Source organism: Schistocerca nitens, chromosome 8, assembly GCF_023898315.1.
Source record: "Schistocerca nitens isolate TAMUIC-IGC-003100 chromosome 8, iqSchNite1.1, whole genome shotgun sequence".
NCBI lineage: Eukaryota > Metazoa > Arthropoda > Insecta > Orthoptera > Acrididae > Schistocerca > Schistocerca nitens.
Window position 1 is genome coordinate 192,676,517 of NC_064621.1, and position 20,031 is coordinate 192,696,547.

The window sequence follows — 20,031 nt, forward strand, 5'->3', positions numbered from 1 at the left end:
GTAACGTCGCCGTGGTTGCACAGATAAAGAAATCCTGGATATGCTCACTAAGAGCGACAGTGAGTGTAAATTATCTGACGCTGATAACTGTGATGAGTCTTCAACAGAAATGGCTCAAATGGCTCTAAGCACTATGGGATTTAACATCTTAGGTCATCAGTCCCCTAGACTTAGAACTACTTAAACATAACTAACCTAAGGGCATCACACACATCCATGCCCGAGGCTGGATTCGAACCTGCGACCGTAGCAGCAGCGCGGTTCCGGACTGAAGCGCCTAGAACCGCACGGCCACAACGGCCGGCCTTCAACAGAATCTCGAAGCTGTAGACCTCAGCCCTTTGCATCAGAGGGGAGAGCAAGAATTACAATCAGCAGTTCCTCTGAATCCGAGGAATCAGAAAGTGACAGTTAAACAGTTCAGAAAAGATCGCGCTTAAGTGACACATTTGACTGAAAAGAAACCGATTTCCAGCCGTTAACCAATTACTTCGATGACTAGAGTTCAGGACAGAAATTTCAATTAGATAGTGACCCAAGCATTCTTTCATGTCTCAAGAACTGTTGCAATTTATTGCAGACGAAGCAAATCGTTTTTACGTTTACACCAAAGGAAATACTAAAGGACCTGTGAATTCTCGACTGTCAAAGTGTAAAGACAATGGATTTGAGGAAATGTATTGCTTTGTTGGTGTTTGCCTTCTGATGGCACAAGTTAAGAAGTTAAAATTAAGTGATTTTTGGTCCAGAAACACACTTTTGAACACACCAGTTTTCTGCGAAATTATGTCCCTAGACCGGTTATCTCTACTTCTGAAAATGTTACTCTTCAGTGATAACTCTGCGAGTACTGGAGGCGACAGTCTACTTAAAATTAGGACGATTGTTGACAAAGTTCGTAAGACGTTTCGTAATTCATTTCACCCACATCACAAGCTTTGTATACATGAAAGACTCTTGCTGTTCAGAGGACGATTATCTTTTAAGCAATTTATTCCAACCAAGCGAAGTAGATTTGGAATAAAGACATTTGTACTGTGTGACTGTCAGAGTGGGTATATTTTAGATTTTATTTTATACATAGGCGCAACAACAGAAATTGGGTTCATCAATTTGGGAAAATGTGGCGACGTAGTGGCAACTCTTATGGGGCACTATTTGGAACAGGGTCATATTCTATATGTCGATAATTGGTACTCCAACCCAGACCTGTTCCTCAGGCTTCAAAACCATGGCACAGCTGCATGTGCCACTGTTCGTGAGAAAGAAATCAGCTAAATTTCTATTACGCGATAAGCCACACAAATCGGAGGGCCGTAAATTCAACTAAATACTTAGGGATTACAATTACAAATAAATTGGAATGATCACATAGATAATATTGTGGGTAGAGCAGACCAAAGACTGCGATTCATTGGCAGAACACTTAGAAGATGCAACAAGTCTACTAAAGAGACTGCTTACACTACGCTTGTCCGCCCTATTCTGGAGTACTGCTGTGTGGTGTGGGATCCGCATCAGGTGGGACTGACGGATGACATCGAAAAAGTACAAAGAAGGGCAGCTCGTTTTGTATTATCGCGAAATAGGAGAGATAGTGACACAGACATGATACGTTGTAAGTAGGCTGTTAAGGTTTTTATGTTGGTAACGCCATGTAGCGCTCCATATGAAAATCACTGACTGTGCTGTGTGAAGGCTGTGGTTGGTTTACATTGTTGGAGTAATATTCACCATTGTAGTGTTGGGCAGTTGGCTGTTAACAGCGCGTAGCGTTCGGCAGTTGGAGGTGAGCCGCCCGCAGTGGTGGATGTGGGGAGATAAATGGCGGAGTTTTGAGAGCGGATGATCTGAACGTATGTCCATCAGAGAGGCAGTAAATTTGTAAGACTGGATGTCATGAACTGAAATATATATTATGACTTTTGAATACTTTGAAGGTAAATACATTGTTCATTCTCTACCAAAATCTTTCATTTGCTAACTATACCTATCAGTAGTTCTGCTTTCAGTAGTTAGAATCTTTTATTTAGCTGGCAGTATTGGCGCTCGCTGTATTGCAGTAGTTCGAGTAACGAAGATTTTTGGTGGGGTAAGTGATTCATGAAAGGTATAGGTTATTGTTAGTCAGGGCCATTTTTTTGTAGGGATTATTGAAAGTCAGATTGCGTTGCGCTAAAAATATTGTGTGTCATTTTAGTGTTGATCAGAGTAGGTAAAGAGCGAAATGTCTGAGTACGTTCAGCTCTGCTCAGGTGTTTGAAAATCTAATAATGTAAGAGGTTTATCTGCATAGTAATTTATTAAGTTTTCTAAGGGGACGTTTCAACGTGAAATGGAGTGGTAATCATTAAAACAAAGGCGTTTTTCGTTGCGACGGGATCTTCTCATGAAATTCCAATCACCAGTTTTCTCCTCCGATTGCGAAAACATTCTGTTGGCACCCACCTACATAGGAAAAAATGCTCATCACGATAAAATAAGAGATACCAGGGCTCGCACGGAAAAATTTAAGTGCTCGTTTTTCCCGCATGCCGTTCGAGAGTAGAACGGTAGAGAGACAGCATGAAGGTCGTTCATTGAACCCTCTGCCAGGCAATTTATTGTGAATAGCAGAGTAATCACGTAGATGTAGATGTAGAAGAGGCGCAACGTGCCAAAACTGCAGAAGAAATTAAAACGAGGAGAAACTGAGTTTAGGTCCACTGACAAGGTCCTTGCTACCAGGTGGTGCGATAAGAGAGAGGTGTACATGTTGACCATAAGTCACACAACACAGATGGTTGAAACAGAGAAGACTGACAGAAATACTGTCGAAAAAATAAAGAAACCGCAATGTATTGTAGATTTTAATTCGAATATGAGTGCAGTTGACCGTTGTGACATGTTACTAAACTCAGTGGGATCAGTGCGTAAGACTTTGAAATGGTATAAGAAATATTCTTTTCACATTCTGGATGTGTGCATTCTAAATGCTCATGCTCTCCACCGGTCAGTGACAGAGTGAAAAATGGTACTCGCAGAGTTTCACCTTTCTCTCGTAAGGGAGATTACAGAAAAATATGCTACATAACGGAGAAAAGCTGGTAGGAGAAGGCGCTACGATGACGAGAATCCTCTGCGATTCACGGGGAGACATCTTCCGGCTGTTATCGTGAGTGAACATTGGCAGAAAAGTACGCTAATGCGCAGGTGCGTGGTTTGCATGAAACAGAAAGTGCGCCGGGAAATTAGATACCAATGCCAAACTTGCAACTTTTCATTATCTGTTGCACCCTGCTTTGAGACTTATCATACAAAGAAGCATTACTAGTCATTGGGAACTAAATCTGTGAAAATTTATTGACGCTTCTGAATGAATTACTAAGATAAGGGGAAAATGTAAAAAGTTATAAATTTATTTTTAACTTCGCCAGTGCTGGTCCGAAGCCCGGATCGAAAAGAAGGCTGGGAAATAGATGCAACAGGTGTAAAATTATTCAAACGAAGACTGACTACTTCATTTGTAGCGGTTTACTGGCAAATGAACGGACTTGATGAATGAGATGGCGCAATACCTGTACTGTGATTACGCCGAGTACATTGCGCCACTATAACAAAACTCATACATTAATCAGCGTACGATACATTTAAATTATTAATACCTAACATGGACAGTTATATTCTTTTATCCTTAGTAGTACAAATGTGGATCACACTCGGTCTACTTGTACAAAACATGTATTCCATACCTGATGTAAACGCTTTGGAGCAACGAGAAACAACATGCCAAAGTTAAAACTCTTTTCTCAGTGCGATTTTTCTTGCTACTTTGCCTCTGTTATTAGCCAATATTGAAAATTGAACTCATTGTTCTGGGGAGGGTGTGGGGCTTCAAATTTATTGTTCAAATGAGACTGGCGTTGAAGCATTAATAGAAAACGGTATTTGGAAAAGAAGTGTCGAATTCACCCTGCTTTCACCTTTTCATAAAAATCAACATCTTTTCGACTAATTTGTAGATTATTAGAAAATAGTAGAGGAATAAAATTTTTTATTCCTTATCGTTGTGCAATCATACTATTGCACTCTAAATTTCGTTTACATCCTGCGTTCACACTACTGGATATGCTGAACCAAAGTTTACATTGTTTTCGGGCCTGATTGTCGCTCCCAACTTTCATTCCAGTTGTACAGCTTGGTATGTTTTATGGAGCATATTTTTTATCAAAATCGAAACGAAAATACCGCGTTGTTGACGTTTTTACAAAATCTTCAATTTTGTGCTTAATTCATTCACTACCGAAAAGTGCTATGGAAATGAAACATCATATATTTAATAACCTTGTATTGTTAGGTTACTACATGCCAATTTTCACGTTCGTCGTAGCATTTGTTCAAGAGATGCAAGAAGCCAAACTTCGAAATTTTTTTCAGTGCCTATTTTTTTGGCCGATTTACCTACAATTTTCTGGCTCAATATGGCTCGTAAAAGTTTTTTAATTAATATTCTGAAGAGAACGCATAAATTTGTACAAGATGGCTAAATTGTATTTCTTTACAAAAGCTATTGCCCGAGATATTACAGCTTAAAGCCGACAAAAATTCACGCTGGATCTGCACGAGTCGTATTCAACCGAGAAATATTCACCACAGGGCGGGTTGAGCAGCGCGGCCTGATCCGGTCCCGGTGGCGGCTCTCAGAGACAGGCACACAGCGCAAGTAGACGGATTACGCAGCAGTCCGCGGCGCCTCAGTGCGCCAAGTAGGTGGCGTGCCTTCAGCAGTCAAAGGGTCAAAGAAGCCAGTTTCAGGAGAGGTAAATCGCCCGCGGGAAAAATGCTTGACCTTATGCAATATATTTGGGATAAGCCACAGCAGCACATGGCACAACATAACATTGAATCCCACTCACCATACTTTTAATATTAACAAGGAATGGTACTCCTACTAAAACAATATCCGTCTCACTAGGTAATAGAGCATAGTGTGTTGACTTTCTAATATCCCAGTTCCCCCCCCCCCTTCCTCAGAGTACTTTGAGTTATTAAAGAGGTAGCAAATGTGATTAAAAGCAATATGAAACCATTTAGTTAAGAAGTGCGGGGGGAGGGGAAAACTCAGACGTAGATGTACGAGGAAGGATTAAGAGCTGTGGTTATGTCCATGTTTCGATCTATTATGACAGTTTTCTGTATTCATCATGGTAATCAATAATAGGATGTCTTCGTTTGTATTCAATATTTAATAGGAAACACTTGTAATAACAGGCATTGTTTATTAGACATAAATTTCAACCCTTCTTCATGTTAATCAATAATAGGATGTATCTCGTTTGTATTCAGTATTTAATAGGGAGCACTTGTAATAATAGGCACTGTTTATTAGACAGAAATTTCAACCCTAATAAGCTTCCATTCGCACTCACACTCGTCATTGCCTTAAAGTACTATTAGTCTGGTTAGTGCCATCCTTGAAAATTTTCCCATGGAAATTATTAACTATCAAATGAAACCTCGTGTGTAACTGTTAGTATTTCTCATCATGAACACGCTAGTTTTAACCCTCAACACTTGAGCCACTTAAGCCCAGATGCAAGTTCTTTGGTGGGTAATAACTACTATCTTATCCTCTGAATTCGTCGGTAATATCCTTTCCGACATATTATTTTCAGCTCTTATCTATTAATATTCAGCAAAACTCTGTTCTACTTCAGATGTTCGTACCTCCAATCACGATCTGTTCACTGGCTCATTCGACTCACACTCTAATGCCAAACGCATGCGCACTCAAACTGTAAACGTGGCGTTGTCAACCCAACAGTCACCAACGAACGTCCACGTACTAAAAAACTTTATCTTCGGTAGAAATTGCACGCTTACAGCTTCCAGGACTGGCACAGACATCGAAGGGATCAGTGCAAAGTTTACCTCAAGCAAGCATACTCCATCCAATATTATTTAACGAACAAACTCATCCGCAAAAGAGAAATTCCTTCTCTGCCCTGATGGTTTTGCTCTGGTGGCACTTTTCGACAAATTTGAAGGTCTAGAGCGAACTGGAGATAGTAGCAGAACAACAACGAAATTCAAATGGTTCAAATGGCTCTGAGCACTATGGGACTTAAAATCTGAGGTCATCAGTCCCATAGAACTTAGAACTACTTAAACCTAACTAACCTAAGGACATCACACATCCATGCCCGAGGCAGGATTCGAACCTGCGACCGTAGCGGTCGCTCGGTTCCAGACTGCAGCGGTTAGAACCGCTCGGCCACACCGGCCGGACAGCTGCCTCTCGATCCTTGAAACACAAGAGACTGCATTCCGTCTGCAGAATAAAGAATCTGACTGGGAGCTCAGGTAACATCCTAAGTCCATTATCACTAAGGAAAACACAGTTACTAACGTACCTACGCATCATCACTGAAAGCGCTTCACGTTCAAGATTCCCTCTGAAAACTTGAAACACCATGGTCACACGAAAAAATATCTACTTTGTGAATTTGTCAGTTTCTTACGAAGAGCATGTGTGACAAATGTAGAGACTGCAATTAACTGAGAACTGAATTGAACATATGCAAAGAGAATATACCTAATGGTAGTACGGAACATCTTAATCCCATGTGTGAATGCGGGGAACTTCAGTGTTGCATATTCTAACCTTCCTAAAAATCCAGTGCTGTGCCATAGCAGTGATGGGAAAGACAGTAACACTGGTAGAATATTACTGTAAAAAAGCTGTTGTAATGAAGTTCTTGATGTTTCAGAGCGTAAACATTGATGTTCTGTTAAATTAAATATAACTGATTCTTGGAAATAAAAAACGCTTGAAAAAACTGCTTCAACCCATTCATTACTGTCATCAGCAGCCCAGTAAAGCTAACTATTGATTAGACACTAATATAATTAGTTTCAGCGTTTTTTTAGTCATCCCACTCACACTTCCAACCCGCGTGTAAGGGTGGTAAGGCTGCCTTAACATGAGAGTATAATTTTTAAAGTAATAAGTTACACATATACCAAATCTGGTTTGAGTTTCTCCATACACAGCAGAACAATGGTTATGTGCCACCATTATCTCACACCCAACCTAAAATCAGATGTGCCACAGCTGTCTTCCTCCCCCTCACCTCCCACGTTAGTTGACACGTGGTATCAACAAGGGAAACATAGAGACTGATACTCTCCGTTTTTCTCCGATTTGAAAGTCAGTGCCGAGACACCAGTTTCTTAAAGCAGTACTACAACAGTCCCAAAAAATCTCGAAAAAATTACTTTTGGATATTATAGTTCTTTTTGGAGCGCTGTTAAGAAAAAAAAATTAATTTACTAATATCGACGCCAGTAGGTGAGTGTGTAATGTATGAGCTTTGTAGTTACACAGTTACTGGTATGAAACTTAACAATGGAAACTTTTTTTTTACTTCTGTGTAAAATTTCTTATTTAATAACAAAGGAAAATGTTACCTGAGAAATGCTGAACCAAAAAAAATTAATAAAAATCGTAATATTTTCAATTACCAATCTCTTAAAGAAACAGTATTTCTAACGAATTGAAATTTCATGCAGAACTATGAAAGATGAGTAGAAACTGAAATAATTTTTGTTTCTAGAGAGTGAACAGTGTGACTGATGCATACAAGGTGCTCAGAAACAGTCTGAAATGCTTGTAAGGGCGTTCCAGGGTAGGTTGTACTGAGAAATAACTGTTAAGAAAAAAATTCGACAAGCTCTGCCGTTTCGGAATGAGTTAGCACTGTAGTGATTACGTAGGCTTTCCCGGCGTAATAAGTCTTGAAAGTCTCTTCGGGTTTGCTGCCGGATCCTAAAATCAACTTGACTCGATATTTCGGCGATCCAAATGTTCGTCATCTTCAGGAAAACATGGCGAACAGTTGGATCGCCGAAATATCGAGTCAAGTTGATTTTAGGATCCGGCAGCAAACCCGAAGAGACTTTCAAGTTAGCACTGAAGTTAGCCAATCAGGCCATTGTGCGTGCAGATTCAAACGGCCTACCTGAGACTGTGTCGCCAAACGCGTCCTTGGTTTTTTTCCTAAAATCGAACAAGAGAGCGATACAAACATTGGACATTGGACATGGGACATCAGTAAGAACCGAACCCGAGGCAAATGCTGATCATTGTCGTATGGTATCATGTACATTGTAAGAGCAACTGAAAGTAATTGTATATGATGTGCCACCGACGAACGGCCGGGGTGGCCGGTGGGCAGCGTTGGGGGGGCGGGGGGGGGGGACGCTAGCCAGGACGTGCTGAGTAGAGGACACAGGGTGGAGACGCTCCGTCTGGAAGGTGGTAAAACGTGAAATGCAGTATATCACAGTTTGTGCACTTTCCCTCTTTGGCTCGTCTCACGGGCGCACTTGAAAATTATGTGCTCAGGCATCTCTGCGGACAGCTTCCCACCTCTGTGCGGTCGGGCTTTTGCATTAGTTTACGTAGTAGCGTTATTTCACGTAGTGCTTCGCGGTGTACCTCAGCGTGGCGACGCATGGAAAAATGGGTTGTTATCTGGTGTATGATAATGAATTCACTTCGGTCTCCCTGTAGGGTGACCACTGATAGATTGATAATACGAGACCAACTATCTATTTCAATACTTGTCAGCACCGATAACCGTATGAATCAGTGATTCCAGGTTATGTTCAAGTAATGCATCTACATTTGTGGTAAGATTTCAGTCACCTAACAAAAAACAGATTTCACATTTTCAGACAGTTACACTCGTCTCCCAAAGCTCTAATTCATAATTATAAGAATAGGAAACTCCTTGTTACCTCAGTTAGTAATGCCAAATCAACTAGCATTTCCCGCTCTTGATAACCCAGTAGGAATATGGGCGTAGACCTGCAAAAATAATAGCGGTTACCTACCCGTTACTGAGCGCGTTGGTTTTGTGTGCGTCTTGTTAACAGTTGTGTGCAGTAGAGTTTTATCAATAATTGAAAATCAGCGTTGTACTTACACGAAATATTATCACACACATGCAACGACAGCATTCAGTAGGGGAGATAAAAATACTGCGTCACAGTAGTCTATGAGCACCAAACAAGAAAGCAGGCAAGCAGCACAGGCCAGCACAGCAAAGAGGAGAAAAGTTACCGCACACTCTTTCTAATCTAACAATAAGATATTTCAGACATCTGTATCAAATTTTAATTCATTATCATACAACGAGTAGTTAAAAATAAAAAGATGTTATTTTCATTAAAAATAAATGCAGCCTTTCTCATTCTACATTTCCATCTGATAAGAAGCACAGAACTAAAAACAGGAAAAAAATAATAGTGGCCTCTGAAGAGTTTAGAACCAACGACTCTATGTTTGCAAGCCTCTTAGGCTGCACTCACGAGGCAGGTAATTTAAAAATCTTTTGTACCCCAGAGCGATCGGAAATATTCTACTTTTCAAAGGTACTTTTTGAGATTTTAATTTTTTTTTCGAAAATTATGTATTACTGCTATAAGAAACTAATGTCCTGGCACTGAATTTCAAAATCTGTAAGTATGAAGAAAATCAATCGTTTGGATGGCATATGATTGTTTGAAATTGCTCCAGGTGACTAATGACTATTTGTGATCAAAAACACATAGATGTATCTGCACTTGCGTACATTTTCCGTTCATTAGGGCCTACCGAGAAAAGCGCGTCTAGGCGTGATCCGCGGATGAGTCCCAGCGTGTACTGCGGGCTGTCCAGCAGCCCCTGCAGACCCCTGAAGGGTGGTCTGACCCGCCGCACCGCCTGCAGCGCCGTAAGCCGGCCAGAGTAGGCGGCCAGCAGGCAGCTGCCGCACAAATGCATCGCCAGCACCGCCACCACCACCCTCCGCCGCGCACCGCCACCCACGTCGCCTCCTGCAGCGTCAACAAGCATCCCTATTAGAGAAACTCTTTTATTACAGTAAGTGTACCTGCACAAGCCTCTTCTGTCAGACTTACAATATTGTTATCCAGTAACGGAAAATGAAGAAGTATCGATTCTTTTGAATCGATATTTCTTTGAAATCTTTTCTTTGGATTCACTTCACTTGGATCGGAGTGCTGACTGAAAACAATAATTGTAGTAACAAAGTACCATGTAGAGGAGGAAGAGATGGGGCAGCATTGAACGAGAACTCAATGAGTCCTTTACAGTCGGCTTTGATTTGCCGATGATCTGCTTCTTCGTGTACCGCTGTGGGTTTGAAACAGCCTAGCCATGCCATGATATTATCAGCGAGCAATCATCTGATTTTCATTACAATCCTACTGTGAGTCTACAGGAGTTTTGACAGTCTATCGGAAGAGTTATTTCATTGTAGAGCTCAAAGTATGGAGAAAGTGTAGAAGGTCAATATTACTTCCCAGGTTTCGGGGTTGAATGTAGGACTGGTGCATCACACCAAGAGTCACGCCATGGACTATGATGAATTATGTACCCAGAAACAGTATTAGTGTCATGAAGAACTATTAATTCAAAACTAGGCTGGTACAAATGAGTGACCTGCGATGCTTCTTCTCACATCTCATCTGCGTGCAAAAAGAAGGTAGGAACAAGAGTTTAAGATCCAGTCAAAGACGAAGTTATTACAGATGGATCGTAAGCTTATATTGAGTATGGATACGAAAGAAAACCACATAGACATTAGCTATGAGGGATATAGGGAACCAACGGAATATGGCAGTCTGCATAAATGAATGAGAAATTGGACCGTCGTTCTACTCAAAGCAAGTCTTAACGATTGCTTCAGCTGTCTCAGTCTTTTTTACTATACATTACTGCTAAAATAACATCGGGCAGCTTTGTACGGAAGCGGGTTTAGGCTTCTCGTGTGGGAAACCTACAATGATCGTACAGTGCTGTCGTATGATTGGGGTATAATAGAATCTCAACCTCAGGCAGACGTGCTATCCTAATGTACCATAATCATGCATATGCCTCTATCGTTTTCCATCTCACTTTCCCTGATGGTCTCACTTCATCTGGCCAGTACTTCATAGCTGTCATAGCGTTTGGTCCTTGATCAAATGTATCAACAGAGAGAGGGAGGGGAGAGGGGGATGCATAGAAAAACTGCCTCTCCAGATAATATCCAGCATTTCTATGGTCATTTTTATGCAACTTTCAATTTTCCAAGAAACAACCAGTACAGCATATACTCTTCTGAAGCGTAAGGAATTCAATTTTAGTAACATCAATATGAATGTTAAGAACCAAAACTCAGCTCTACATGAACTCTCCTGAAATTGCAACTGCAGAAATTACAAGCTAATGCAACTCTCTAAGTTTAGTGTCACTTTTGCTATATATCCCAGAAACTTGCCACCATAAGTACAATGTTACTCTAAATACAATCACTGAGAATGAGAGAAACGTCTATACATGTCGTTTCACCTAGAAATTGATTCTGAAGTTTCAGTTATTCGAAAGAAGTAGCAAATGCAGCTATAACGTAAGTCCTGCAAGTAAAAGCATTCACGTTTGAGAAAGCAGAGCACCAGCATCCTCCGTATCAGCATCTTTACCATCAACATGCTCCTCATCGACATCGTCCTCTTTATACCCAAGCATGAAAAAATTTCAGCGCCCGAGAAGACAAACTTGCGGACATTCATGTCCCGAATGAGGAACCACGAGGAACTCATTTGTTCCATGTATCGTCATGGAAGAGGAAAAGAAATGTTCTTAATGGAATGGTTCCCAGTTTCTGTAGTGTTTAAATGGATGCAAGATTCACGCTGAGGGACAAAACTAGTACAGGAAACACCGTCACAGTTAGGTTAGCAAGAAATTCAATTCCGACATCTTTGTACTGAGAATCACAAACATTAAATTTTGATTGTACACTATACAACTAGGAAATTTTAACCTTTTAAAAATTGCACAGGCAACGACTAATTCCAGTTATGAGGTAATACTTGACGACAAAGGACCACCAGCGTCCTCTCTGAGGTGTCATACATAAGTATCTCTGAGGCCTCAAAGCTTGAATCCACGACGTCAGTAAGAGATTGTAGAAACAACCGTTAAGAAATCTCTAAAAGTTCTGGTTTAGTTGCACAATCTAACAATTACTAGGCCGCAATGTGAACAAAAGTGGTAAATTCAACACAAGTTCTTAAGGTTTTATATTAAGAGGTATGAAAGAGGTGAAATACAATCCTGAAGAAACCAGCTAGTGTCAGGTGTGAATATTACCGAACAGTCAATTTAAAAAGCCATGGTTACAAGATACTAACACCAATTATTTAGATAAGAATGGAGAAGCTGGTAGAAACCGACCTCGGTGAAAATTCGGATTCTGGAGGAACGTAGGGATATACGAGGCAATACTGCTCCTACGAGTTACCTTTACCTTAAACATCTACAAAGATAACCTACTTCTATAGATTTTGTAGATTTGAATAAAGCTTTCGACAATGTTGACTATAATATAAAATTTGAAATTCTGAAGGTAGCAGGGGTAAAACACAGGAAACGACAGGTTATGCAGGGTGGTCAAAAACAGCGTGTAAAGATTTTGAGGGTGTTACGGGATAGGTTGTGCTCAGAAATAATTGTTTAAAAAATCGATACCTTGCACCGTTTCCGATTTAATTACCATTGAAGTCAGCCAATCAGGTCGTTGCGTGCGCAAACTGAATCACCTGCACGCGATAAAATGCTATAATGCACAGTCACCTTTAAGTCCATGGGTTACCACTTGTTGAAATGCTCAGTACCAGTTAAAATGCGACTGTTTCGGAAGTGATTCATTTAAGCTGTGTGTTCGGTTTGAGGAAATCAAACGAAGAATTACGTCTGGCAACACTGTCTATGGCAGGCTCCAAATTTGCGTGCACAAAGGGGAGACTGGTTAAATTCAGTGCTAATTAACACAGCGCAACGCATCGAATTTTTTCTTAATCATTATTTCTCAGCACAACATACCCTGTAATGCCCTTACAATCTGATCACCTCTGTCGTACAGAAATCAGACGACAATTGTAAGAGTTATAAGACAGTGAGGCAGGACTGATCACTGATATTATTCAATCAGTATACCGAGCAGGAGAGAAACGAAACCAAACAAAAATATAGAGATGGAAATAAAGTCTAGAAAAAGAAATGAAAAGATTTAAGTTTGCTGATGACCTCGTAATTCTGTCAGAAACAACAAAGGACTTGGAAGAGTAGTTAAATGGATGGACAGTGTCTTCAAAGACGGATATAAGATGATCGTTAACAGAAGAAAAAAGAGGACAATGAAATTGAATCAGGTGATGCTAAGACAAATCCATTAGGCAACGAGACATTTAAAGTAGTAGATGAGTTTTGCTATTTGTAAAGTAAAATTGATGATGGTCGAAGTAGGGACGATATAAAATGTAGACTGGCAATGTCAAGAAAAGAGTTTCTGAAAAGGATAAATTCGTTAACATCTAATATAGATTTGAATGGTATGTAGCCTTATACTGAAGTGAACTTGGACGATAAACAGTTCAGACAAGAAGAGAATAGAAACTCTTGAAATGTGTTGCAGAAGCATTTTGAACATTAGATGGGTAGATCTTCTAGCTAATATGGAGGTACTGAATAGCACTTGGGAGAAAAGATATTTGTAGCATAACTTGAGTAAAAGAAGAGACTGGCTGGTAGGACACGTTCTGAGACATCAAGGTATCACTGATGTAGTATTGAAGGGAGGTACACGTGGTAAAAATTGTAGAGGGAGACCAAGAGATTAATACAGTAAGCATATTCAAAAGGATGTGGTTTTCAGTAGTTATTCGGAGATGAAGTGGCTTGCAGAGGTCAGAGTCGCGTGGAGAGCTGCATCAAACCAGCCCTAGGAGTGGTGACCGAAACAACAATAACGTCTGATGAACGAAACGAATCAATGCACAGCTCTTAGCAAAACTCGTTTCATTTCACAGTTTGCTAGAAATAAGGAAACAATTTTCAAATGTTTCATCTTTGGCTTCTCATACTACTATCCTGCGTTTAAAAAGGTATTCCAACTTGAACAAAGCACTTTCATAAACTGAACAACTGGTCGAAAAATTCTGGGAAACTGAAATTCTGTGCCAGACAAAGACCCGAACTCGGGACCCTAACTAACAAGCAATGCTCTAAGTGACTCGTCCGAGCACTACACGGCTGTTGGATTTATAGTTTTTTTCTAGGCATACATCTCAGAGGCTGTGAATGGAGACAAGGTGGTGAACTGATGTCCAAAACGTTTGGGACATCAGCTTTAATAGCGTATTGATCTACATTTGGAATGCAGTACTGCCGTAATTCTACATGGCATGGATTCCGTAAGTTCTTGGTGGGTTTCCGGGTTTATGTGGCACCAGACTTCACAGGTCACGCAGTTCCCGTAAATCAGGAGGCCGGCGATTTGAGGGTGTGTAGCTGCTGCCAGGTAGCGACTCAGATGTTTTGCATAGGATTCAGGTCAGTTGAACTTGGTGACCAAAACATCGATGTGAGTTCATAGTCGTGCTCCTCAAACAGCTGTAGTACGATTCTGCTATTGTGACTTGGACAGTTATTCAACTGGAAGATACCTCCTCCAGTGGGGAAGACATCAAGCCTGAAATGCATGAAGAGATACGGGTCTTCCGCAATAATGTTGAGTAGTCCACAGCTGTCTTACTGCCTTTGATTACTACCACAGATCCGTTGGAAGCCCAATCGATTACCCCCCTTCCCCTGGATGACATCGTATTTGGACACGATCGTTACGCTAGTGTAAGAAGATACCTGGATTCCTCCCAATAAGCGATACGTTTCCATTGATCACTAGTCCATTCTCGACGATCTCATCCACACCGCAACGGTGATTGTAGGTGGGTGAACGTGGAAGGAAGTGCAGATCATCTGGAGTCAAGTCCCATAATCATAGATCTGCGCTGATGGTGTGCTCCAATTTTCTGCACCAGCAATGCACTCGGTCGTCAGATGTGCCAGAAGCCGCCGCATGTCCTACTTTACACAGCGCTAAAGCTTCTATCTTCCATGTGATAAGGCGTGGACGTCCAGCGCGCTGTGTTCTTCCACTCGTGGCTTAACCGTCCGCCTACCGTTTTCCACAGTTGTTCACGACAGTAACACCCTAATAGCCGACAAGCTCCACCGTTTCCGATATGCTCGCCCGTAACAATCTGCCCTTTGTCAGAGTCGCTTAGAGAATATCTCAATTTGCGGCGCATATTGTATTCCATGCATTTTGTATAGGACAGTATGTGTGCTGCCTATCAGAGGACATAACAAGTGAAGGGACAGGCCAGGGAAGAAGAAATGTGTATCTTGCAGAGAGCAGTTGCCGAACTTTCGTTGAAATATGTGGGTAAATATAGTGTCAGTACCAAACAGTAGCAGAAATGCTGGCAGCCAGAATGTCCAGTCATTCTCTGTGCCAACGACCACAGATTTTACGTAATATGATTATTGCAATAAAACGTAGACTTATAAAATTACGAAATCAGAAATGGAAATAACAGTGAATAAGTTATAATTGCACTAACAAACACGCAGTGTAATCATTTGTTTCATTGCACAAACATTAATAATATGTAAGAAGAGGAGATTGTGTCATTCTAATTATGAGCAGCTACTCCAAATAAGGGTATCTGAATCACATAAATAAGATTCACTCCTCCCTGCATGAACATGAACATATAACGACTCTGTCAATTTTTCTGGATAACCTATGTTACAAAACAATCAGTTTTTGCATTGTAGTTAAATATGTACCCTTCACATAAATATCATTTGTATCCTGTGGTAACTTATTTGATGCTGGAGTTCCAATACACATGTTAATATGTTAATGTTGTCAGCCAGAAGACTTATAAGCGAGCAGTTCCATTGCAGTGTCATATACAGGGTGTCCCAGCTGTCTTGTCCACCCAAAATATCTCTGGAACAATAACAGCTATTGGAAAACGACTTTCACCGGCATCAATGTAGGGCTGGGGCCCATGAATGTACATATTTGGAAACATTCTAAAACGAAAGCATATGTGTTTTTTAACACAAACTTATGTTTTTTTAAATGGACCTCCTATATTTTTTCTTCAGCAATCCATAGCATGACAAAGCACATATACAATGGCGTTGATTGCATCGCAATACTCCCATTACATCCCGAGATATTGAGACGCGAAGTTGACGCTTGAAACACCCGACATGCGCTGCTAGCGCACGTCCTGAGGCTCAGGCGTGAACCCCATGCTGCCCGTAATCGCGATGTGATTGACATGCATAATCACACTTCCATACTTATCAAGAGGTCCGAAAGGAATAATACGGTCTGCTGCCATCCTGCATTAACGTCGCACATTCCAGCAGGTATTTATCCCATAGGCTAGGGGTGATGCGGTTCTGTAACATATCTGTGTACCGCAACGTTAGTCACAAAGTTAACTTCGCTTATCGTTAATCCGTTACTAAAAAGGTAATGCCGTTCAACATTAAAACTTTACTTTACTGTAGATCTAGCGCAAGTGACAGTTAATCATTCACTCGTAAGAGTAAAACTCATGTTGATGGTTTTAGTGGAACGAGCAAGTGGACTAAAAGTTTTACCGTTGTTTAGATAAAAATGTTTTGATTTGGGAAGTTCAGGTAGGACATAGAAGATGAATGTAAACATGTTTAACCAATTAGTTTTATTATCACATAATTATCAATGTTATGTTTATCTAATGCGTTAAATGACAAATTGTTGCAAACAAATGTTTCTTAACATCACTGGCTAAAATGGCCCTTTGCAGAAACTTCCACTGTGATACCAGCACTACATACTAAACATAGCGTTCACATCTCATGCTCAAAGTGATACCCATTGGCTTCCATACATAGGGTCACTCTGGGGATGAAGGATGCCCTACGTCGTGCTACTGTTTCCTCTTTGATGGCTGTACAAGCATCAATAATGCGTTGCTTCATGTCCTCTGGTGTTGTTGGTTCATGTTGGTAAACAGCATCCTTCACTGCTCCCCATAGAAAATAATCCAGTGGTGTAAGGTCCGGAGATCGGGCAGGCCACCTAACTGGGCCACCTCGTCCAATCCACCTACCAGGGAACTTACGGTTCAGAAGTCGTCGTGCTCGTAAGGCGTTATGTGCAGGGCATCCGTCATGCTGATACCACATGACCTTTGCCGGCCGCGGTGGCCGAGCGTTTCTAGGCGCTACAGTCTGGAACCGCGCGGCCGCTACGGTCGCAGGTTCGAGTCCTGCATCGGGCATGGATGTGTGTGGTGTCCTTAGGTTAGTTAGGTTTAAGTAGTTCTAAGTTCTAGGGGACTGATGACCTCAGACGTTAAGTCCCATAGTGCTCAGAGCCATTTGAACCATTTGAACCACATGACCATTCTTCGGTTCAGAGGTACGGTGTCCAAGAGAACAGGAAGATTGTGTCGTATAAATCTGGAGTATTGTCTGCCATTTTGGATGCCATTTATAAAGAAAGGTCCAATAATGGTATCTCCAATAATCCCACACCAAACATTAACTTTCCACGGACGTTGATGCTCTACCTGACGGAGCCATTTTGGATTGTCTGCGGACCAATAATGCATATTCCTCATATTGACAATTCCTTTGTTGGAGAATGATGCCTCGTCAGTAAAGAGAACATCTGCAAAAAAAAATTTGATTAGTCAGAAGTTTTTGCTGAGCCCACCGACAAAATGTTACTCTATTGCGGTGTAAGATCCTGGTGTAAATGAACATGGTAAGGATGAAATTTATGACGTTTAAGAATACGCTGTGCACTTGATTTCGACACACCAACTTCACGTTCAATTTGACGTGTGCTGATTTGAGGATTCACAGCTATGGTAGCGAGCACAGCAACATCAGCACGTTCATCTGTGCGTGTTCTAGGACGATGTCGAGGTCTTGGATTTAAGCTTTCCGTTTCACGTAGACGAGATGTGAGACGACCAAACATCCGGCGCGAAGGCGATGGCTTTTCAGGGAATTGTCTTCTGTACAGTCGTTCTGCCTGAACAGCACTTCGTCCACCTACAACAGGGTACAGTACAGGTATATAGAGTAGGGTAGAAAAGAGACATATTAACTTAATAATCATAATGTTCGCTAACAGTACTATCAACAAACAAGCAATCTCATAACGTATTTCCCGTCAACTTACATTCACCATAGATTAGCAGCATTTCTACGATATCTTCATGTGTGTACATTATACTGTACAGTATAAGTTCCACAACGCAACGTTTATTCACAATGTGTACTACCTCCGTGCTGTCACTAGATTACTCTGATGCACGACTACACTGGCAAGCGGTGTACTGCACGCCAAAGCAACAACAAATGGGATGCTCGGAGGGTGGTGGAGTACAGGAGTTTGCATGGGTCGCAAATCATTAACAAGGCGAAGTGGTGACTGTGGCAGTAGTGGGAACTACGTTGGACGCTTGACTAGGTAGAGCCAGGCCCTGCGCGACAGGCACAATGGGTCATATAACGCATTAGATAAACCCCATTTTGGGTGTGCAGGATAAATAAGACAACCTGACGGGTGTACACCGATCGGTACTGGTTCATATTGTATACGTAGATACGTAAAACGTGCAAGAGGGAAACCATTATGTGCTTATGAGAGTTGATGGCAGCAGACCGAATTATTCGTTTCGGACCTCTTGATAAGTATGGAGGTGTGATCACACATGTCAATCACATCGCGATTACGGGCAGCATGGGGTTCACGTCTGAGCCTCAGGACGTGCGATTGAAGCGCATGTCGGGTGTTTCAAGCGTCAACTTCGCGTCTCAATATCTCGGGATGTAATGGGAGTATTGCGATGCAATCAACGCCATTGTATATGTGCTTTGTCATGCTATGGATTGCTGAAGAAAAAATATAGGAGGTCCATTTAAAAAAACATAAGTTTGTGTTAAAAACACATATGCTTTCGTTTTAGAATGTTTCCAAATATGTACATTCATGGGCCCCAGCCCTACATTGATACCGGTGAAAGTGGTTTTCCAATAGCTGTTATTGTTCCAGAGATATTTTGGGTGGAAAAGATAGCTGGGACACCCTGTATATAGCTGCGTCATATATATACGACACGGCTATGAATCACAGCTGTAGCAATGTTGCTTGTGTAAAATACAATCCGTTTAGATCCGGATATGAACGTTACTGAACAATCATCCACAGCGTACATTCGAACCAAAAATGGAGATACTGGCAAGGAGATAAGAAAAGATTGGAGGGTTTAGCTTAACATGAATACGTCTAAAAACTAAAATGAATTTCTCTGAATCTTAGTGCAGCAATGCAGAACGTTAGGAAATTGAAATTTCGTCAATCAGTAGCTAAATGAGGCGTCATGGCCCTCCACATATTATGGCACCTTTAGGATTTTATAGTCAGTGAATGTCCATACTCTTAGCATGTATCCTCAACAAAAAGTTGCTAACTCGCTGTGTTAAAAGTTGTGATTTAGTTATTAAATATGTCGGTGTTACATAAAATCGATGTCAAGTGCATTACTTCTCCTTGACAGTCCAATGTATTGTTCAACTAATCATTGTGAATGGCAGTATGTCTTTCATTTTTATTTTAACTACGAAAGTTAGAAACTAAGTTCATTATGACACTTTGCGGTGCGTGTTACTGTAGAATATATCAGAGGCATTCTCTACACGTACCAGTACAAACACGCATGTTCGCCGCTAGTCTATGTTACTCTATTTCCGCTGGTGGTTACTGATACGAGTGATACTGTTATGACTTAAGACGTTTCGAATAGCGAGAGCAGAGTAAAAGGCCTTCTAGAGCGAAGGCGTTTAAATGGGTTTCATTTCTATAACGCCCTACGCTCTAGAAAAGATTTATTATGTTTTTCCGGAACCCAGTGATTTGTTCAAGATCGAATACAGGTCGGTTCTTTCATTTTTTCAATGTTAAATTTGTAAGGTGCGTTCTTTTCCACTCTTTTTGATTGGCTAGATAGTAGCTTTTGTTAAACAATTTTCTGCGTGAAAATTACTACGTTTAGTTGGCTTACGAGACAGGG

General features: G+C 41.1%; 1 protein-coding gene across 1 annotated transcript in view; it reads right to left on the reverse strand.

Annotated features, from left to right (window-relative positions):
- Positions 1 to 8,800: 8,800 nt before the first annotated feature.
- Positions 8,801 to 20,031, reverse strand: part of LOC126199481 (probable glutamate receptor) — a 106,253-nt gene continuing 95,022 nt past the window's right edge. The window contains exons 4-5 of the mRNA XM_049936402.1: positions 9,641 to 9,882; positions 8,801 to 8,851 (exon numbers count right to left, since the gene is read on the reverse strand). Coding sequence (XP_049792359.1) covers positions 8,801 to 8,851; positions 9,641 to 9,882 — 293 coding nt within the window. The remainder of the gene's footprint in view (positions 8,852 to 9,640; positions 9,883 to 20,031) is intronic.